Source organism: Anastrepha ludens, chromosome 6 (assembly GCF_028408465.1).
Source record: "Anastrepha ludens isolate Willacy chromosome 6, idAnaLude1.1, whole genome shotgun sequence".
Lineage (NCBI taxonomy): Eukaryota > Metazoa > Arthropoda > Insecta > Diptera > Tephritidae > Anastrepha > Anastrepha ludens.
In genome coordinates this window covers 42,662,782-42,686,594 of record NC_071502.1, presented here as the reverse complement: position 1 = coordinate 42,686,594, position 23,813 = coordinate 42,662,782, and the positions used below count along the sequence as shown (strand labels likewise).

General features: G+C 36.3%; 1 protein-coding gene across 2 annotated transcripts in view; it reads left to right on the top strand.

Annotated features, from left to right (window-relative positions):
- Positions 1 to 22,217, top strand: part of LOC128866740 (uncharacterized) — a 78,315-nt gene extending 56,098 nt beyond the window's left edge. For both annotated transcript variants that reach the window (XM_054107703.1, XM_054107702.1), the window contains 3 exons: positions 16,688 to 16,784; positions 16,858 to 17,031; positions 17,116 to 22,217. In XM_054107703.1, coding sequence (XP_053963678.1) covers positions 16,688 to 16,784; positions 16,858 to 17,031; positions 17,116 to 18,269 — 1,425 coding nt within the window. In that variant the 3' untranslated portion in view covers positions 18,270 to 22,217. The remainder of the gene's footprint in view (positions 1 to 16,687; positions 16,785 to 16,857; positions 17,032 to 17,115) is intronic.
- Positions 22,218 to 23,813: the final 1,596 nt, after the last annotated feature.

The window sequence follows — 23,813 nt, the reverse complement described above, 5'->3', positions numbered from 1 at the left end:
GCAAAATGCATCATCAAATCATAGGTCACAAGTCACTTATTATTTTCACACTGATAATTGCAAACTTATCTTCGAAGTGGGGGCTTGTTGCCTCAACTGTGGGTTAAATGGAAAAAAATTTTGGATGAGATTCATTTTAATTTTGGTAAAACAAAATTGTCGCTTTTGGGGATCAAAAAAGCCGCACTGGATTGTTGAAAATTTAAAGCATCTGTTGAGAGGGAGAGTTTGCTGTAAATTTAGGAGTTATTGCTGAAAATTCCATTCCAATTATAAAGCAATGATGGAAAGGTCGCGTTAGATTTAAAAAATAAATATAGATTTAAATTTTGAAAAATGCACAGTAGAGTTGTAATCAGCCAATCTCTATGTAGCTATATATACATATACGCCCTTGCTGGGTATTTGGCCGAGCTCCTCCTCTTATATGTAATTTGCGTCTTGATGTTTTTCACGAACGTAAGACCCTACAGTTGTCCACCGCCTTTGAAAGGTAAAAGGTTTGTTTTTAACAGGACTTAACTTTTAAATTTAATGAGTGTTTCGTGCCTAGAGTTTCGAAACTGTGCGCCTCCGAATGGCAACGACCCATTAACCCATTAGGCTACGGCGGCCGCTCATTTCATTTCATTTCCACTTTCATTTTCATTTCTTTACCCATTTTCATTTTGGTAAAATGAAATTGCTATCTGCAGAGAGAGAGAGTTTGGTGTAGATGTAGGAGTGTTGCCATCATTGGTCCAATGTTTTTTCTAAAATTATTGCTAAAAATTCTATTTCAATTACAAAGCAGTGATTAAACTGGTGAAAATGGTTTTGTTTCTGTTTTTTTTCTTAATAATGCCAGATTCCGATATATTTTTTATTTTTCAAAAACCCCTGTGTAGTAATTTTTATGTGCTTATCTCACAATAACGGCTTAACCCTATTTTAGTCAAAATTCTTTTTGACGCTTCCATATATGAATATTATAGTGGAATATTCTAGCTTTAATTTGAATATTTCCTGCAGTATATCATGCCAGATTTAAGAAAAGCATGTGGTGAAATACGCAAAAGCTCGAAAAGTTGGGCTTTCATCCCCAAAGCTCTTAAAATCATATTAAGGTAGAAACATTTGGTGCTCGGAATCGTGTTCAGCGCACAAAAATATATCGGAAACGACGTTCCATTTTTGTTTTTTTGTAGGTTAAACATGTTATTTCGCAGGGGATTCTCAACATTAATAATGAAGTTATGCTCCATAAATAAAGCCGATGCTTTTTCTATACTCGAACATACAACCATTTCAAATGAAATGTAACGAGCTTCTGCAACACGGACTAACAAATTCATGCTCAAACTGAGGGAAATGGACTTAGTCAAATTTTTAATCCTTTTTCAAAAATATTATGAAAGTGGAAAAAGTCATTACAATTTAAATGAAAAATATGGAATGTTTTGCTAACAATTTGTTGCAGGAAGCGTAGATGAAAACATTTGAAAACATATCCTTTAGAAAGTTTAATTTTTTTGAACCATTATTTCTGTGAAATTCGATAAATTCAAAATACCACAAATTTTGAAGCCTTTGAGACTACATCTCGGAAAATATCTTATTTAAAAATGAATTTGCCAATATTTTTTATGATTATAGTTTAGTCGAAAAAAAATTGTAATATGAAACGAAAATTTTTAAAACTTAAAGCTAGAGCTTTGTAAAAAACTATGTTGTGGGAATACTTGTGAAGATAATCAAACCCAAATACTGTCTGATTAATAACCTTTCCAACTATACTCCATTTATGCAAAATGGATTAGAAAATGTTTAGTTATGTATACAGAGTTACCAGGAAACGCATCGAGTTAGGTATCTAATTTTTATCTAATCTGAATTTGTTATTATTAATATTATTAGGTACCTAGGATGACTTTCCCAGTCTCCTTTTGTTAGGAAGTTTTTTGAATTTCGCCACCAATTTCCCCGGTTTCAGCACAAATTTTGTCCATGTGAAAAATTTTAACAATATCGAAGACCATGTTGAAAGCGGTGCACAGGTACAGACAGGGCTAGTTCATTGATGAGATTCAAGACAAAACACAACTACTGGATCAGATAGTATATAGACATACATTAAAAAAAATCCAGTGGAAGACCCTTACTACCTTAAAAACTCCCGATCTCCAAATTCTGATATCGGAAGCCAACCACCTATTGCAAACGAAGAGCTTCAGCTGCCTCGCGAGACCCGTGTAACTTTGGCTCCTTGACTTTCTGGATATTGTAGTAGGTTAATCCCCGACGTACTCAATATATGTTCAGCATGTGAAGCCACACTGCACGACATTAACCACCCATTCATAATCCGACGCAGACCTACTCACCTAACACCCCTCTCCCTCTGGACCCAACCTGTCGATACAGTCCATTTCCTGGGCATACCGGTAGATGAGTTAGACGATGATGATCGTGGCCTATTCCGCACTGGCAGGGTCTAGCAAATTACTACATCAACAACAACCATCTTGAAGGAAATCACCTCTTAAGAGTTACATCCAAGAGAGGAAATTCTACGTTAAACACAATGACGCATGTTCAGACATCCAACCTATGAGCGCGGGCATTCCTCAAGGCAGTGTTTTAAGACCAACGTTGTTGTATCTCTTATATACGGCTGATCTGCCGGTACCGAAATCAAAAGACATGCTGTTTTGCATGATTGCAACATTTGCAGATGACACATTCCTAATGGTATCTCATAAAGGTACAAAACTCGCAAAACAAGATCTACAAAACGAGTTAAATGTGACATTAAACTGGTTCAAAAAATGGAGCATCGAAATTAACACAGATAAGACAATGCAAGTAAACTACACAAACCGGAGGACAACCACCGAACCAAATAGGATTGACAATTCCGACGTGCACACTGACATCAAAGCAAAATATCTGGGCATTACGATCGACTCAAAATTAAACTGGCAGGAGCACATAAAGAAAAAAACGTAATGAAGTTAAAAATTGTTTCAAGAAATTATACTGGCTGCTTTGACCTCAGTTCAAATAATCACTGCAAAATAAAGTACTCATATATCGAACGACAATTGCCCCGATCTGGAAATATGGAATCAAGGTTTAGGGCACTGCTGCAAAAAGTGATCTAAGCGAACTACAATGAGTCTAGTCTTAAATAATACAATACTATTGGCGAGACAGTACATAGCACTAGCCGAAGTTACATAAGCAGACTATTGACGCACACAAATCAGGTGATGAGAAGGCTCCTAAATAAAGAAAAATCTACCCAACGTCGGCTTAGCCGTCAAACACCAACAGACCTTGCAAAATCTATGTAGTTAATTGCCAACGAATCGTATTGGTCACTGCTTGTTAGTCACTAGTTTTAAGGGGACAGATACCTGTAAATGGCCATATTTTCCCTGATTTTCATTAAAATTATTTAAAATGAAGAAGTCAATATATTTTTTTCAAAATTGGCATACAGTTTATTTATACATTAAAAAAATATAGAAATTTTTTTTTTTTTTTTATAATATAAACATTTTTTATTCATTTAAAATGGCGGATGTACACTCAGTTCTCCCAGGAAGGTCGCAACGGGGCTTCTCAATCGGCGGGCATTGTGGCATCGGCGTCAGTGACCTGTATATAGACCAAAAATCTGTTTGTTTATTAATGTCATAATTTCTAGGTGAATTAAAATGGAAAAAAAAATCGCGGAATAGAATGCTTAAAAAAACGAATTTTGGGACGAATTTTCCTACTATTTTTGCTTCGAAAAAATTATTTTTTCGAAAAATTTTCACATACACAAATTCACATACAATAACACATAATATTATATCATAAAAAAGATGTGTGCAAAATTTCAGGGAGATCGGTCAATAACTTTTCGAGTTATCGTGTACGCCGATTCGAAAAATATAGTTTTGCGAAAAACGCGTCTAAAGTCGGCAACGTAACTATACCTCTCCCAGCTCGAACGGAAAGAATAGAGTCGTCACGGTTGACGATCTATAATATAAGAAATACTTAAATTTACGTTCTAAAAATTTTTTTTCACATATTCTTAAAGGATTATATTAACATTTTATGAAAAAAAAATTTTTTTTTCGAAATTTTACAGGCATTTGTACCCTTAAATGCTATGTATATTAAGATATATTTCTTCTAAATGACTTTGAGGGCATCGACCCTTCAATATCACTCTCATTCCATCTCATTATAAATTAAATTACTTATTGTCTAACGACGTAAGAGCTACTTGTAGTGTACCTGGGGTATTCTTGCCAACTAAGCAAAGCAAGCAAATAAAAAAAAAAATTGTTTTTAAGTCTACGTCAATTATTGCATGGAGTTATTCAAACTTTGGCGTATCTCTTAAGCTATTTCGTTATACCAACTTCTTCCAAGGACTCGATCCAATGTAAGTAAATTATTGAGTTTCCCTTTTGCTAGCAGATTCTTCAAAAGTTCTCTTCATTCTATGTGATCAATTTCGTGCATATGTACCGAACACAATTTCAGTCATAACAAGACAAACACATATTCGGCTATCACCTGGCTTAGCGATACTTCACACAACTCGCGTCGGCAGGCATTGCGGTCAATTGTATACTTCTATATATACCACATATCATCGTAAAGGAAAAAATAATATTTTGAGACGTACACACCTTAGAAAAATACTTTTATTCAAATTGGTTCGACTTCATTTTTTGAGTTTTTGGATCAGAAGGAGCCGCCTCTTTTGTAAATTCATGTATTTCAGACAGCATACCATCCTCGAGAACAAATCAAGTTCCACTTTTTATAATTTTACTAATACTATTTTTTTAATTTTTTGCAAATGTGATTTTTTTTTCTTTCCACTAACATTCTGTTACAAAAAATTGTCTAACTTTTTACCTAAAATCACCGCAATTGTGGAAGGTCATTTCAAACAGCTCAAACACTTTATGACAAGGCGAATCTATTAAAGGTGGTATCGGCAAATCAGCTGATTTGTTTTTTTTTTTTTCTTTCGCCATGACCATATGGCTGTCAGCCCATAATGAATTAAGGGGATTTCATTTTTTGTTTTCTACTTTTCCAATGCCTTGCTTCGACAATCATACGTACAAAATAGTGTTGTTGGTCTAGTGCTACCACCTTTAATGAATGCGCCTTGCTCTATGATTTCAAAGGGGTACATTTAAAAGTAGGTTTACTACTGTTTTAAATTTTTTAATTTTATTTTAGATTTTTTATCTTCTTAATTGATTCTACATTCCTTTGCTGGTTTGTTCAAAAATAAAAAAAAATTATGTAGTCCAATTAAAGGCCCGCCTTGGACCTTCTGTTATAGTTGCGTGCACTCTTAATTTGTCTGCTTTTGGGTACTGAATCGTGTTTTCAACGAATCCTTATCGCCCATGAGAGCCCGTGCATCAAATCTTCTTCTTCGAGGCGCATTACCTATGCATTCAGGGATATATAATATGTATGTCTGTTATACAATAGCTTCCTCAAATGGACATAGTGTCTTCTAATATCGTTTTTGTGCCATACGCGTAATAGCAATTAATATCGGAAATTTTGCTGATAAAACACGAGGAGGTTAAGTTACAAGCAAAATTTTGTTAAACAATAAATATCAAATATGTTCATATAGAGAAAATAAGGAAGGTAGCCCAAAAAAAAATTATCAAAAATCTGCGCGATTTTTTAACCATTTCAAAGTAGCACTTTGTTAAACCAAAATTTCATACTCAAAATTGTTGTACAAATTCTAATTAAAAAGTGTGAAATTGTCATTAAAAATTCATTGAATTTTTTTATATTTACACGAAGTTTGAAATTGGGATTCATATGGAGGAGAATGAATTATATTTTCCTAAAAATATTATTAAAGTTAAATTAGAAACAAACAAATTGTCCTTCAAAATAAGTCGAAATATTTATAACGACTTCGTGAGTCAGTTTTTTATTTATTACCTGTTATGTATGTCAAAATGTGATTATCATTTTATGATTAAAATATATATCCTCGGTGTTATCGCATCGGCATAGGATTAACTCAAACAGTTAATTTTTTTGTTTGCTTTACAGGCTTGTTAAGAACAGGGATGCCTGCAGTTTTATATATAGTGGCAGCCACCTACAAGTTTCATGTTTCTGGTTTACTTTTCCAGCATTTGTTATTTTCGAATATTGGGAGTATTTCTGTTCTATAAATAAAAACAGATAGCTTTCTGTACAAAACTTCACCACGCAATACTTTATAAATGACTCCTTTTTGTGTCGGTTGTGGATGTGCCTAAAATTTTCTGGCAAGCAACGTTTACATTTATGATACTGCTATCACTGCTAATATAGCATTTTCTGTAAAGACAGCAGAGTTGAGTTAACATCCGAATTGAGTAAAGGCGATTTGGCTTTAAATGTGATTTTCTTAAATGTGATTTTTAATAAACTTAAGCGTAAAGTTTTATTTGTTTTTTAACCAAATTTAAGCGTAAAGTGTAATTTACCAATCAATTTTAATAAGTCTTGGTTCCAAATTAAATACTACTACTAATCATTACTTGTTGTATTGAATGCGTTGGAGATCCGCTTGAAGGTGACATAAATACTCAGTGATCCATACTGAATAGGCTCCGAGTTTCTTAGGACTACTGAGTACCTGCCTTCAACGTCTACAGGTAAAACTTCTTCTGGTGAGACAAAATACCAGAACATAATTTTTTACCTTTGCTCACTGCCACCCCAGACACTATTGTCTCTTTTTTCTCAGAACTGATTAATAAGCCCTCTATATTATAATTATTTAACATTTATTACCTTCACCATGGATCAACTCGACAATTTTGATAAATTGATAGGCAAATTGAAAATCATTTAATTGAAAAATGCAGTCTGTTATTTGCAGTTTGACCTCGAACCAAGTAAGCCGCTGATATCTGTCAGCGGAAGACCTATTAGAGCCACTGCCTTGTCACAGCCTCTGCTCTAGCCACTATAATTGCAGAACAACTCCCCAGCTTGCACGGTGATGCATGAGTGGAGTGAGCAGCTGCAGCACAGCTGATGGCAAAAGTGAAATCAGGCAATTACACGTTGTTATACATATGTTAATGCATATGTCTACATACATATGAGGGTATATGCGTATAGCAATTTGTATAATTAAGTAGTTGTGCGAGTAGAAGAGGGCGTGCGAATCGTAAAGCAAGTTGAATGCGGACGTTGAGTGAAGACTTGTGTATATAAAGGGGAAAGAGCGAAAAGTAAGTATGTATAACCGAAAGACTTGATCGATGTCGCATTTGAAAGCTAAAAGTGGCGGAATGCTGGTTGAAATGAAACGAAGTGAACCGAACTGAACTGAACTGAACCGAACTGGGCGGATGTAGGATGCGTCAGTTGCGGCCGCAGCCTTCTGCCGTTCGTTTGTTTTTGGCTCGTGCATGACCAGCGCAATTTATAACAACGAGTGAATGCACGAAAGAACAAACGAACAAGCAAATAGCGAATAGTGGAATGAGTGAGCCATGGAGCGAGGGATATGGGAAAGATGATGTTGAAAAAAAAAATACGAATTCAGTTAAATGCAACGGAATGAAGTGGAATAAAATGGAATGGACTACTGATTTTTCTATTTCATTATTGTTGTTACTCTTGTAGTTATTGCTGCCCATTTTGTCATGGTCTTCAGGTTCGAGATTGTTGTTGCACTGCTGCTGTTGCTCTGCTGCTGCTGCAATTTGGCGGCTTACTGGGTCACTAGGACTCTCACTCGATGTCCTTGCAATGCGTTGCAACATACGAGTCGATTGTAGATACATCCTTACATATGTACACACATACATACATAAAAGCAAACATACTGATGAAATAAATACATATGCATATGTATGTAGGTATGCATCTTCACATATGCTCGTGTACTATAAATGTATATATATACATGTGTATGTAAAAAGTATATATATATATAGATATATATATATATATATATGTATATATATGTAGTTGTGCTCGTATATTCATATGTGCATATGTATGTAAATATATATACATATGTAAAAGTAATCTTAGTTCAGTTCAGTTTTAGTTGCAGATTTATTTTGTTTTTCATTTCTGTTTTTGTTATTGTTGTTTTGTTTTGTCTTCTTGAAGCACACATATTAAATTTGTATTGTTGTTGCTGCCACAATATGCTTTACTCTGCAGTTCCCCCTCGTCTCCCTTTACTGCAGCGCTGCAGCATCAATGTTGCGAACTTGTTTGATTAAAATCTTCCAAAAAATATTCGCACTCATACACACACATTCATGTACTCATATCCACAAATACTTTTCGAGTCGTTGGAATTTTCTTATAGGCATTTTCTTTCAAAGAATTTAACTCGAATCCTTTAACATCCTATACAGCTTATTGTATTTCTGGGCATCACGGTTGGCGTACGAGTGCAGAAGATTTTTCATTTTTGTAATTTCACCACCGTCAAACACACACTAATCTCGCAATTTTCAGCGTCCATTGTTCGGTCTTCTTCTGAGGCACAACTCTGCTTGCAATGTGTTTATCTTGTTACATTTGTATGCACGTGTATGTGTCTGTGAGTGTGTTCGTGCTTATATGAGTACTCTACGAGTAGTAGATTTGCACACAAATATGTGTGTATGCGGCAAACTCTGTGCAATCCTTTAATTATCCTTTAACTGTAGCGATTTCGCTGGCAGTCCGCCTGCATAGGACACTTACATTGCTCTAATCACAAAATCTGCAAATATTAACTATGAGTGCTTCTCTGCATTAGTGTACCATCATGTTTGCATGTATGCATGTATGTTTGTATGGGTATTAGGCACACATATTTGTAGTCGGATGCAGATAAGGCATAAATTGTGGCGGTTAACGGTGTAACGGGCCTGAAGTAGTTTGAAAATCGTTGATAATAATTTGCGCAGTAACCTGATTTAAACCGGTTTCTATTATAATAAATTCTTAATATTTTTAAAGCACAACTTAAGGAGGTGGAAATTGCATAATTGGTGTCCGTAACTCATACGCCCCGCTGAGTAATTTTTTCGGTTAATATCGATATTATTATCACGGAAAGAGTATAAGTTTTTAAAACAATTTTTCGAAAATTTAGATAGCTTTGAAACCCTCTTTACAGCAAAAATAATGGGAAAATTATAAACTTAATATTAGCATTTCTACATAAAGTCTATGATTTCACTTGCATATGAACATTTTCCTGCACCACTTTTAATGACGCATGGTTTAAGGGAGAAACCGGTTTAGGAGGCCGAAATTGTTGTGTTTTTCGTGAACTTTCTTAACAAGGAAGGAATAATTTCTGATTAAACGCAGATGGTATTTTATTCATATTTTTAAGTACACTTTTAAATTTTTTCAAGCTCTTTATGCCGGAAATAGTGGCGTTAGAATGCTGTTTATGGACGATCGCCATCCGAGTATCTGGCTGGTGGGCATTCCTGAAGTTGTAATTTTTCTCTGTAACTTAACAACTTTTTTTTTCATTCACAGCATGTTTCCTAAGAATATGAACCTAATTTTGATAAAATAATATTAAAAATTGCATGTTTTTGAGGCGCTTGAACACAATGTCATTTTTTTATACCATATTTTTTCATCTATTTTGCTTAAAAAAAATATTTTTAATGATAGTATAATCCAAGAATTATATATATATATAATTGGCGCGTACACCCTTTTTTGGGAGTTTGGCCGAGCTCCTCCTCCTATTTATGGTGTGCGTCTTGATGTTGTTCCACAAATGGAGGGACCTACAGTTTCAAGCCGACTCCGAACGGCAGATATTTTTATGAGGAGCTTTTTCATGGCATAAATACATTCGGAAGTTTGCCATTGCCTGCCAACAATTAGGTTCATATAAATTATAATTGAATAAAGAACACTTCCCAAAAATTTCATAACTATTGGTCGATAACTTTTTGAGCTAGAGTGCCCACCAGTTGAAAAAAGTCGTTTCGAGAAAAACGCCGTTCTAACTAACGCGCGCTACGGTGCCGAACCGACGGGCGGTCAATTAAGTGCTCATAGAATCGGGAATAATGAGAATTTCCTTTTAAAATGTTTACCACACATTCTTGAGTAGTTATACTAACAATTTATGCAATAAAAAAATTTCGATTTTTTCATCAGTCTAAACAGGTTTCCCCCCTTAATAGATGACATTTGTCTTAGCGTGGGTGGGTGCCGATTTTAGAGGGCAGGCGAAGAGTTATTACTTTTTTAGTAATTGTGATAATTTATGCTTTGAGAGTACAGCTATTTTAAGTAAACAAAATGCTTATTTCACAATATAGAAGACTTGGATTACAACCATAATTTTAGAATATTTTATTACATTGAAAGCTAATAGAGTTTCACTTACGGTGTTTAGTCAAGCAAAAAGTTGTCAATATTTATTCGCTTTATTTCGGCAATGAAATAAACATAAGATTATTCGACTGAGATGGAATATTCATCGTTTTGTCCGCTTAGAGCGCAATTGCCTGATTCTTGATAGAAGAAGTTCTCGCCTCTACTATTAAAAATGTTACCAGCTCAATTGCATAATGCTCTTTTCCAGTTTTGTACCGCCACAATTATCAATTGTTAACTCAATACACCGTGTGAAAAAAATTTGCGTTTTTTTGTTATTCAGAAAAAATTTCGTATACATGAAAAACCATAGATTTTATAAATTAATGCTGCATTCTCTTTTTCTCATCAATTTAATGTTTTAGAGGATTTTAAAGTTTCACAGCGGAAAACGTAAACAGTGATCTCCATTATATATATATATGTATGTATATGTGTATGGGTGTTGGGCCGAGCTCCTCCTCCTAGTTGTGGCGTACGTCTTGATGTTGTTCCACAAATGTGGATCAGTGATCTCCATTGCGTCTACTTTATTTCAAAGGAGAAAAGTTCAACTATTATTTTTTTACGTTTTTATAAAATAGCTAGAAGAACGGAGTTGAGGTATACTTACATAAATATATATTACCACATATACAGGGTTTTCCAATAAGAGGTGTGGCTGCCCTATATCCTCGATAGCCCCACGAATTCCATCTTTGAGGTCTTGAATCGACCCTGGGCTATTGGGGTAGACCTTCTCTTTCACGTGGCCCCAAAGAAAAAAAACACGAGGTGTTAAATCACAATATCTCGATGGCCAATTGTGATCACCTATTCGAGAGATAACACGGTTCGGAAACTTTTCCCGTAAAAGATCAATGGTTTCGTTGCTTGTGTGGCACGTAGCGCCGTCTTGTTGAAAATAAACGTTGTCCAGATCAATACCATCCAATTCCGACCATAAAAAATCGTTAATCATCTCTCAATAGCGCAATACTATTCAAAATAACACCTCTTATTGGAAAACCCTTTATATTGCTTGGGGGAAAAGAAATCCATTAGTTTTGTGTTAAATTCAAAACTTTATTTAAGCTGTTTTGGAATGTCCGATTTGGGTCGAATATGCACTGTGTTGTCATTTTAAAGGTAGGTTCATAATGCCACTCTCAAAGAAGTCTTTGTCCTTATTGGCGAAAAACTCTAGTAACTGATTTTCAAGTTTTGCAATGAGAGAAAAAGGTGGTAACCCTTTGGTGCCATGTCCGGACTATATGGTGAATAAGCAGTAAAACTTCTCAACCGAGCTGACAGAGTTTTTGGCGAGTTACTACAGACGTGTGTGGCCTTGCGTTGACCTGATGGAACAAAACACGGCTTCTGTTGGCCAATTCTGCTCGTTTCTGGTCAATCGCCAGCTTCAAACTGTCCAGTTGTTGACAGTAGAGATCTGAATTTACTACTGTGGACAAAAAGTAAGGTGAATTTGGTTGTAAAATGAAAAATCTTTATTTATTCTTGTAAATCAATTTCATCCCCTTCAAAATAATCCCCTCTCGATGAAATACACTTATGCCAACGATTTTTCCAGTCCCCGAAACATGCCAAATAGTCCATTTCCGGTATAGCCATCAGCACCTTCTTCGATTCAGCTTTTATCTCCTCAATTGACTCGAAACGCCTTCCCCGGAGTGGTCTCTTAAGTTTTGGGAATAACCCGAAGACACACGGAGCCAAATCAGGCGAATACGGTAGTTGCGGAACGATACGTGTGGAATTTTTGGCGAAATGGTCACGAAGAACGAGTGCAGTGGGAGACGGTGCATTATCGTGATGCAAAAACTAAGAGTTGTTAGCCCATAATTCTGGTCTTTTTAGACGAATTGCTTCACGTAAACGACGCATAACGCTCAAATAATATTCCTTATTAACAGTTTGGCCAGGTGGAAGGAATTCATAGTGCACCACACCACGAAAATCGAAAAAAACTGTCATCATGACCTTTATTTTTGAACGACTTTGACGTGCTCTTTTCGTTCTAGCCTCGCTTTTAGCACAATACTCGCTTGATTGGTCGGTTGTTTCAGGGTAGTAAGCATAAATCCAAGCCTCATCTCCCGTAATGATGCATTTGAGCTTGTCCTGATAGTCTGAAAGCATTGTTTCACACACATCAACGCGACGACCCAAATGGTCTTTCAAAATGGTTTTCACAGATCCTTCGGATATTCCGATCATATCAGTAAGGTCTTTAACAGTCAATTGACGATTTTTGAGCACTAACTCCTTCACTTTATTGACGTGTTGGTCATCTGTTGACGTCGATGGTCGTCCGGAGCGCTCCAAGTCATCAACACGTTCTCAACCCTCTTTGAAGTCTTTGTACCACTTATAAACATTTTTCTGCGACATGGTCGAATCACCAAATGCCTTCTGCAACATGATAAACGTTTCCGCAGCCGAAATTTCATTCCGCAAACAAAATTTGATGGCACTTCTCTGCTCAATCAAATCAGACATTGTAAAAATCGAAAAATGCACTCTTGGTCGTTTGGTAAACACAAGCGTAAATATATTACTGATAATGACATTCCCATGAAAGTTGGCCCAGATGTTATTAACAGTGCTGCCAACTCATGAAAAAAATAACTAGAGCGAAATTGTAATCCCGCGAAGTTTGATAAATAAATTCACCTTACTTTTTGGCCACATTAGTAGTGTTTGACCAAATGTAGGCAACTCATAATAAATGAATCCTTTCAAGTCCCACCAAATACACCGTAGAACCTTCCTGGCCATTAGTCCTAGTTTGTCCATCATTTGAGCTGCTGCATCAAGCTTTGGCGAAGAGCGTTTGTGCATAGTATTGTCGCATGTAACCCATTTCTCATCTCTAGCCGCCATCGGCAGATGAAAATTCGATTCATTCTGGTTTTGATGTTAACTGGTGTGGCACCCAAACATCGAGCTTCTTTTTGAACTTAGCTTTGCGCAAATAGTTTAAAACTGTTTTATACGGTACCATACTCCACGAAATATCGATTACTACAGCCATCAATTAAGAAAGTAAGGGATTTCGGAATTTCTTTTCCCCTAAACTAATATTTTATATACCTCAAATATATATATTTTTCAATAACTCCTTAGGGAATTTCAGGGATATTTAAAGATAAATTTTTCAAGGAATATTATTAAGCTACATTTTTCTTGGCGAAAAATAAACACACAACTATTAAAAGCTGGATATATCCTCTTTCGTTTCCATATATCCATATTAATATTATGGAGTGAGTTTAGACACTTAAAACTACTCATTGGAAATTGAGTCCTTTAAATTAATTGATGAAAAAATTCAGCATTACTATATCGCATTTAAAGTTCTACAGGCATATGAATTTTTTCCTTATCTCACGGTCCAAAACATATCGAACGAGCAGAATGCCGGTAGAAGTATTTCCTTTCATAGCCAATGCATTTTTTTTACGAAAAACAACTCGAATGTAGAGTAGAGAATACGTAGAGTGGTGGACTAGTTGATAATTTTTCCCCTGAAGGTGTTTTTCATATAGCGATGCATGACCTTTTTTACGGAGACAAATTATAAACATCAATGCAAATTTTGAGAGAGTTCAAACATGCATTTTGCTATATATTAAAAAAAAAAAAAATTGAAATTACAAACTATAATCAATAAGTAAATAGTCAAAAGTTGTCAGTATGTGGTGGCTTTTTAATAAATTACTGATATATAATAAAGGATGAGCGGAACAGGCGTGACTACTTCCAAACTAAATACATAATTTTTTCAGTATTCATTGAAATCATGGAATCATTGAAAGACTTAAGTTTCAACAACGTTTACAAATCGTACAATGGAATTACGAAAATCGACGTTTTATGAAAAGTGTTCATCGCGCGCTCAGGCCAACTTATGGAGTTCAGCAATGAGGCCAATTTTTGGCTTAATGGTTACGCAAAATTGCAATTGAAGAGCAACCCGAAGCCATTCAAGAACAGCCATTAAATCCATTGTCGCGCCATGATAAACGATTTTTTGATGCCAGAAATGAAAGTCCAAGATCTCCACAACATTTGGTTCCTACTGTGTCGTTGAGGCGAGCAATTTATCACTCTTCTCAGACTAGTGGATCGACAACCATGATCATGTGATATCACAGCTTTGGAATTTTATTTGTGGATGTATGTAAAGTCTTAGTGCTTTGAGGCATTGGAAGCCAAAATGACTAACGTCATTCACGAGATACCGACTGAAGTCCTCCAGCGAATCATTCAAAATTGGTGTTTACGGATGTCCGAGTTATGGCGCAGTTGCGGCCAACATTTGAAAGGGACTATCTTTAAAAATGATAAAATGGCGGCCGCCGTAGCCGAATGGTTGGTGCGTGACTACCATTCGGAATTCACAGAGAGAACGTAGGTTCGAATCTCAGTGAAACCAAAATTAAGAAAAACATTTTTCTAATAGCGGTCGCCCCTCGGCAGGCAATGGCAAACTTCCGAATGTATTTATGCCATGAAAAAGCTCCTCATAAAAATATCTTCCGTTCGGACTCGGCTTGAAACTGTAGGTCCCTCCATTTGTGGAACAACATCAAGACGCACACCACAAATAGGAGGAGGAGCTCGGCCAAACACCCAAAACGAGTGTACGCGCCAATTATATATAAAAAATAAATGTCATGAAATGGTTCTACACTTCTAATAAAGATTGCTAATCAATTTGAATTTTCGTTGTTTTATTTCAATTTAAAATCCGATTTATCTGAATTGATGAGTTTGCTCAGAGCAAACTTTTTTGCACCAGCTCTACAAGCTGAAGTCCAATATAAACAAGATTGGCATCATAGAAATATTTTTGATGGCACCATCTTTTTAATGAGTTAGTGCGTTGAAAGTTATACCCCCTAGCTGACTTCCAGTGAAAGCTTGGTGACATTCGGTTCAGTGGAAGCGAAATTATTGCGTCTAAAGTCACAGTATGTTTGTGTAATCGGTACAAAAATGAGTTTCGAGCAAAGAGATAAAATGAAATTTTGTTTTAAAATCGGTAAAACGTTTATTGAAAAATTTGAATTGATGAGAAAAGTTTATGACGATGATTTTCTATTGTGTGGCAGAGTTCATGAGTGGTTTACACTTTCCAGAAATGGTTGTGAGGATATAAATTATAATGAACATACGGTCGCACAAAATCAGTAATCACCGAAAACTCCATCGAAATTGTTCGAAAATTTATCAAAAATTAATCGAAACCATCCTTGAAATTCATGGAATCGGAGTTGAATATCTCGAAAGGTCTGTGCACGTTCCATTCCGCACAAGTTAACTGACATGAACCTGAAACTAAGCGTCAAAGTGCCAAATGCAAGGCTCCAGACGAGCCACAAACCAAAAAATCGCGTTTGGAAAAGACAAAAATCAAGTCGTTGCTCATTTGTTTTTCCGATTCCAAGACAGTTGTCCACAAGAGTGGTGCCAACGGGTCAAACTGTCAATTCAATTTTCTATCTTGGCGTTTTGCAGCGTTTGCTGCATGGCAATTGTCGAATATCGCGAAGGAGGCATGATAATGCACCATCTTATCGATCTACTCTTGTGACTGATTTTTTGACTATAAATCGCATTTTAACCATCAATAACTCACTGTATTCGCCTGATATGACCCCCTGTGACTTATCCTATTCGGAAAATTACATTTGGTCATGAAAGGAAAACGTTTTGTGTCGGTAGAGGCCATCCAAAAGTCTTCTACCGACATCCTGAAGGACATTCCGGTCAAGGACCTGAAACACTATTCCGAAAAGCTTTTAGATCGCTCAAAGCAGTGCATCGGGGCCAGAGGGGACCATTTTGAACAAATAAACTCGAAGTTATGAGAACAAAGCTCCTATCGTTTCTATTTTAGCTCAGCCTTGTTTATTTTGGACTTTCAGTTTTTTTCTAATAGCGGTCGCCCCTCGGCAGGCAATGGCAAACCTCGAGGTGTATTTCTGCCATTAAAAAGCTCCTCATCAAAAATATCTGCCGTTCGGAGTCGGCTTGAAACTGTAGGTCCCTCCATTTATGGAACAACATAAAGAGGCACACCCCACACAGGAGAAGGAGCTCGATCAAACACCCAGAAAGGGTGTACTCGCCAATAATATAGATATATATATACTCAATAAAGAGTTTAAAGTTTCAATATTAAAGCTTAATTATATGTATATTAAGAATTGTATTAACTTTATTTAGATTTTTATTTATTTGGAATATTTTAAATAGCAATTCTTTTCTTTGATTCCAGGAGTCTCGTGGCAAGAGACCCCTTAAAATTTGGGATAGTTGGCGAAATGTGCGCAAAGGCGTAGTTGTTGGAACATTCGAGGAGCTATTAGTCAGAGGTAAGTCGGGCAATTATGCTTCTTTTTTATGTATTTAACTTTAATTGACCTTTCAATGTGTGCATGCGAACAGGAAAGGATAAATTGGGGGTTCCTGCCTCAGAACCGGTGCGTGTTGTTCTGGAGTGCGATGGAACCCAAATCGAAGATGGCGAATATTTTCGTACATTGGCGAACAACACGGTGCTACTATTGCTAAGGCAGGGCGAACGCTGGTATCCAACTGGTGTTGATGTTATAAAAGCTGGTATGCTAATCAATTCGATACTACTACTTTAGGTTTCTTACCTATGCATACATGTATTTCTTTTCTTTTTCGTGCACTTTGCAGCGATATCAGCTATACCGAAGATCGTCTGTGAGACGATTCATGCGCTCGAACTACACGATGAGACGCCATCTTGGAAGATTATGGATAATAAGGGTCGTGTCACGGTGGTCCTGCACTGGGATCAGCGTCAGGGAGGTGGAGGCGGAGGAGGAGGCGGTGGAGGTGGTGGTGGGGGTCCCGGCGGCGTCGGTGGCATGGGGCCGAGTGGAAGCGGTGTCAGCGGCAGTAATGGACTCATGTCATCGGACAAATACTCACCATCGAAGAAAGGACTGTCGGCGCAAAGTTCGCTGGACACCAAATCGGTGTCGTCACAATCGTCACAACAACGCTATGCCAGCCCACAAATAACCGTCATTAGTGATGAAGGTCCAGCGAGCATATACCATCCGGGCGGTGTGGTGCTGCCACCCGGTGTTGTAATACCCGGCACCAGCAGACGCCTATCTAAACAAGGCGGCTCATTTGATAGCGCCGTGGGTGCGGTGCATGTGCATACACCCGAATGTGCGCATCATGCGCACACGCCCAGTCGGGCGGGTAGCCCCAGCACCACGGAATGCGATTTTCATTGTTGTGCGTTGCATGAGGAGGGACGCAAGATAGCCGTGCATAAAAGTGTGGCCACGTCGCCCATACAGGATGGCACAACGAGTCCCCAGCCGCAGCAACAAGCGACGCTATCAATGTCATCGGTTGTGGATCCTATGATGGGCGGCAGCATGCAGCGACGCTCATCGGGCGTCAAGGGCCATGTACGCTTTCTGGATATTGCGCCGGAGCGTGATAGCTCCGAGAGCGAAACAGAGAATACCGTCATGGAGGATGATAAGACGACGACTGAGAAATTCCTGCTGCTAATCGATCAGCTGTCTGTCGATCAGAAACGACATCTCAGCATCAAAGATATCGGCATCATATTGGAGCGGCTCAATTCGAAGATACTCGACGTGGAGCGCCTGGATCGAGAATCGGAATCGGACGATTGCTATAATTGGACGATAAAGGCGACAATACGTGGTGATGCGCTGCGCGAGCTGGGTGTCATCTATAATGGAAACTATTACGCCATATCCGAGCATCCCGGCTACAAAGAGGAAGTCGAAGAGAACGGCGAAGAGGTGGAGGAGGAAGATGAAGAGGATAGAATATAGAAATGCAATTAATTAAATTTAAATTAAATTAACAACATTAAGCATTAACACAAAATACACACACACACATTCTCACACATACACACTCATATATATAAAATATAATAATAATAATAACCTATTGAAAAACTCACAAAAAATAATAACAGGAAAAGAAGAAAGAAACTAATAAGCAAATTAAATGGTATAAAATGGATAAAGAATTGAAAGAAAAACCAAAACCAACAAGAAATGGAAGTGACAAAATAAGCAAAACAGAATACGTTTAAGTAAAGAATAGTGAAACAATTTTAGTGAATTGTAGTAAATTAATTAAGAAGAAAACAAACAATTGCAGTTAGAAGGGCAATTAAAGGCGTGGCGAAAACAGGGAAGTGACAGAATTTGAAAAGCAAAAAACACACCATCACACAACAATGCAAAACACATACGTTCATACATACATACATACACACACGAGACACACGATAAATACTCTAGCGCGAGAGCATAATTGTAAGAATTAATAAAAATAAAAAAATTAAAAAATACCAGAATGCAATTCAATAGGATTTAAGAAATAGTTAAAGCAAAGAGAAAAACCAAAGTAAATAAATAAATAAATAAATAAATAAATAAAAAACAAATGTGGAAAAAATCAACCTGGCGCTAACCCTGTTCCCAAACCTTCACTTAACTTACACAGCAACAACAAGCTGATACTGCGTAGTACTGAATTGAAATACACAGTGAGAAATTCAGAAATTCGTAGAACGCTATCTACCGTAAAGCACCAATCAAGCATTGACATTATTGCAACAAGTAAAAAAATAAAGAAATAATACAATAAAATAAATGAAAATGAAAGTATTTAACAAAAAAAAACTAAAAAAGAAAACGAAAGCGAAAACGAATAATCAATCAGCTGTTTTTACATACACGCACATATTACATACATACACACGTCACACATACATGCATAAATACATACTCCAAGATAATGGACTACATACATAGGGTTTTTAAGTAATGTACAATCCTTATACTAAAAGTATACATATGGACGTATAGCACAAGTAAAGTAAATTGCAATACGAGCAGTGTGAAACTCATTTACCTTAAATGTGAACCAATGGAATTATTTCAATCAAAAAAATTTGTTAAGTTTCTCTCAAAGCACAATGCAACCAAATGTGATTTTACTAATTACTCGTTTATGTCTTACTATATGTGAATATGTCATGTGTACATAGTACATACATACACACATACATGCATAGGTTCATAAAATACCTACATAAGAGCACATTTTATCATATATTTCGTATAGGTTCATATGTATATGTACAATACAGTGGCGTTCATAAAAATCCGTTTGCTAAAATAAGTACCTTAGTTTTTTACGTTTCAGCATTAAATTCAAATTCAAATTACGGGAAATATATTAGCTTAATTAACAAGTTGAGTATGAGTTGCCAAAATTGTATTGCATTTTATTTTATTTATTTATCGGAAGCCACGTGAGTCTATAACAGGTGATAGCAGTAGCACAAAAACAAAAGTTACATGTAGTTTAGTGTTGCAATTTGGTAGTTTGAATGTTAAAATTTCAATCAGAACAAACGAAATGAAAACAAGAGCAGACCACTTTGACTTTAAACCTATAAATTTTAAGAAAAAGGAAAAAACATCAGTTGCTCCACTGCCATCACCTTCTATGAGTGAAGCACTAAAAAATACGACTTGCTTTTTTCCAGCTCACAATCATCTTTTTTCTTAATGCCGCAATTTTTGCTTTGGAACGGAAATTTTCGCTTTAAAAAGCTGATTTTCTGAAACGAGGATAAGTCTGTTAAATGAAAAACAACATTTCCCTACGAGTTTGAAATTTAAATTTGAAAAAGGCGAGCCAAGAAGCACCCAGAGATTGGTAACTCTTGGGCTAAAAAGCCCATTGTATGTATTCAAAGCTCTGGAAAATAAAAGGGTATATAGTCGAGGAGGAAAAGAGAGAAGTAACATAAAGAAAGAGGTAGGATAGAATAGAGACAGAGACGGAGATAGCTAGTTCTGTGAGAAATTTCCAGATTCTTTCGCAAATCTGAAGATATCCTCTAGATTTTAGGAACAAATATTACTAATTCTCGACTTGACTTCGGAACCCAAAATGTCGTAGCCTTGCTCTAACAAAGGTAGGACACTCACAGAGAAAATGTTCTGTGCTATCCGCTTTCTCAAGCAAATCGGGTCCTCAATGATTCCATGTGTTGTGTCCTGTAGTGATACCGACCATCAACCGAACGTATTTTTTCCCCAGTTTTAGAAGATAGTTCGACAATTTTCTGTTCGGGCTTGTCACAAAACACTTTGGGTGTCTCCCCAGAAGGAGAGGAGGGATCGTTTTAGTGGTCACACCACACGACGCAATAGACGACGGTCGCTGTAAGTGCGAAGGCATTTTGAATCCTACCTCACCCACACAGAAAAAAAAAAGTGTAAATGTGAGTCTGGTGGCTATGCATATTACATATTCTGAATTCGAACCCAACCAGGCATAAATACATGTTTTGAAATGTATCTACCTAAATGCCACCTAGGTAAATTTTTTTAACAGTATGTTTTCAATTTGAACGAGCGAATTTTTGTTTTGAATATGGGCCTAATCGGACTAAAAATACGATTTTTTAAATACTTCAACGCTAGTGCCATCTAACGTGAAATAGTCGACTTAAAAATAAGTACCTCTCCTGGTTGTTAAAATCGAACCAAGTACAGATTAATTGTGCAGTACCGGTATTCCCACCATTAGGTGCAGTCAAGAATGGAATTTCCCTAAAATTCCTTCCAATCGCAGATTGTAGATAGAGAGACCAAATGAAATGCAAAATCAGCAGGACGTTATGGCCCACTTAAAACCTCAAGCAATCGTCGACATTGATAAACATAAAGCGACGGGTCGCCTGGAGACTAACTGCAGTCATAATTGGCTTTTGGTCTATGGGAGAATAAGCAGCCAAAATAGGTATCCCTCACAATACATACTGTCATAGTTGTAAACAACAGGAGAAAAAGGAGACAATCTTCGATTTCCTCTGTGAATCTCAAGAATCTCGAACAACTGTCTGGCTCATAAGGTTCTTAAACCGCACAGACTGGATAAAGTCATGCTGTAAATAATCGTTAAACAAGTTGGTAACGAGGATGTAGCAACAAAATGGTGCGGAAGCGCTAGTTGCAATCTGGAAGAATCATCACTTTAACCAGCCAACCAACCAACAGATTAACTGACACTTAAACATGTTAGAAGAAGGTTTTTTTCGGGAAACTCAAGCTAAGGACCTCAAATGTGATGGTCTACAAAGAAAGGATTTTTTAAAGAGCGAGATGTAATAGAACAACCATCCCTGTTTTTTGCCACTATAAGGGCGTGGTCGAGAACACCTTAAAGTAGTAAGGCGAGTTAATGAGAAAATATGTCCCATTCAATATCGAAACCCATATCGATCCCCAACACGTGATCGTCGAAAATTCTTTCTTCAAATACAGTTAGTTCGTTGTTCGCAGCAGCTTGTGTGTTTAGGTTTACACAAATAAAGCTCTATTAGCTCGAGCTAAATCGATAATTAAAGTAAATCAGGAAATCATTGATGAAGACCAATCCAGCGGAAGCAATTGCACTTAGGGCCTAAAAAATATGGATTAGTTGTCGTTAGGCTTTAAAGTGAATCCGAAACCAAATTAAAACAAACAAAAAATTGCATTGCTATAAAACTTCACATTTTGTTTGCGGTTTTATTTGGAATAAGTGCACATAATGCAAATTCCAAAATTTTAGTTCCAGTCTAAAACCACTTGACTTTATTTTTATGTGCGCCACTATATTTATTTGTTTTTCGTTATAAAACATGGCACATCAAATATTTGCGATTTATATTCGGAGAAGTCCGACTACTAGCGTAAATACATACATACATGACAAACCTTTATGATCTATATGTGAACGTAAATTTTATAATATTTTAAGCAAGTGATTTTCACGCACATAAATACCTCTTTATAAATATGTATGTGTTAAGTAGATGTCACTATAAAATGTCAAACTTATAGTCTTCTTAAAGATATAAGATTCTTTTAAGTTTAGGAATTGGAGTTGGAGAAAGACTCAGCTAATTTTTTAATCATGACTATAATTTATGATTTTTTTATTCATGGCATACACGCCAATGTAGTACTATAGCTATGTTAAAAATTTAGTATTTAAAACTGGTTTTGGTTAAGTGCAATATTTTAGCAGAGCTAAAATTGCGGTTATTGAAACTGATAATAAACTTCCTTTGGCGTATAGTTGCATCAAAGAATGTTAATGGACATTCTCTGGTTGCATATTCGCATCATACATAGCTTATTTGTAACGAAGCGAAAGCTTTTTGTGTCGCAGCGAAAGCTTATTCGATAGCGCGTGCTTTAGTTCGATCACTGTACAATTACCTGCGAAAGCAAAGTTACAGCTTTTTTCCGCCCTCATAGCTGAAAATGTTTTTATTCAAATTTTGCATCAACGACACAAAAAGTTATTTAACTTTCGATGTCATCAGTTTCAATGCGGAATATTCTGCTAACTGTCGTTATTTGAACAAAACGCGAAATTGAATATTGTACGTAGTTATTTTAATTTCAGTCTAAGAGAAATATTTTTAAATATTTATTAAGCTCGCGCTAATGTCACCTTATTATTAACACATTACTCAGGTCACTTGGAATTTAAGTTTATATGTTAAGAACATTTATCTTAGGATGCTGTTGCAATAGCTCTAATTTTGCAAAATAATTTACTTATTATTGTTTTCAATCAGCTGATATTGCAGGAAAAACTTCTTTATAAAAGATTTTTTTTTTTTGCTTAGTATTTCAGCGCGCCACAGTTTAATTAGCAAGCAAAACACCAATTGGAATCATATCGAAATCAATTGACTTTTTGCGTAATGAAATGAGGAAAGCGAATTTCGGTAGTTGAATGTGCCGGGAGTTGGAGAGCTTCTTGCCTTTGTACTTTCTTTGAAGCAGGTTTAAATGCACTTAATACTTTTAATTAAGTAATTCATAGCCAAGCTAAAATGTAGATTTATTTCTTTTTATAGTCAACTCCTATGAAATAAAATTGTAAAGCTTCTACTATTTTCACACCACTTTAGTTTTGTCCAAAATTGTTGAAAAATTCTTTTAAATACTTATCCGCCAATATTTTTATGGATTTTTAGCGATCTTCTTCCAGAAACGCTTAGCACTCTTAATGCATTTGAAAAAGTTGGCTGGACTAACGCTACTTGTAGGTTATGTAAATTTAGCACGTGTGCCCTGAAATACTATGGCTCAGCTTTCGGAGATAGTATACCTATATTTGTTAAAAATGTTAAAAACCTTGGGCAAAACTTTCCCACCAAGAGAAATGTTCGTTCAAGAGAGAGTAATTTTTTCTGACCTCTAAGACTTTGTATGGAAAAAAGGCTCATTCAAGGGAAGTGTCCCTCTAATAGAGGTGTTCGTTGCACAGTATTTTTTTTTAAT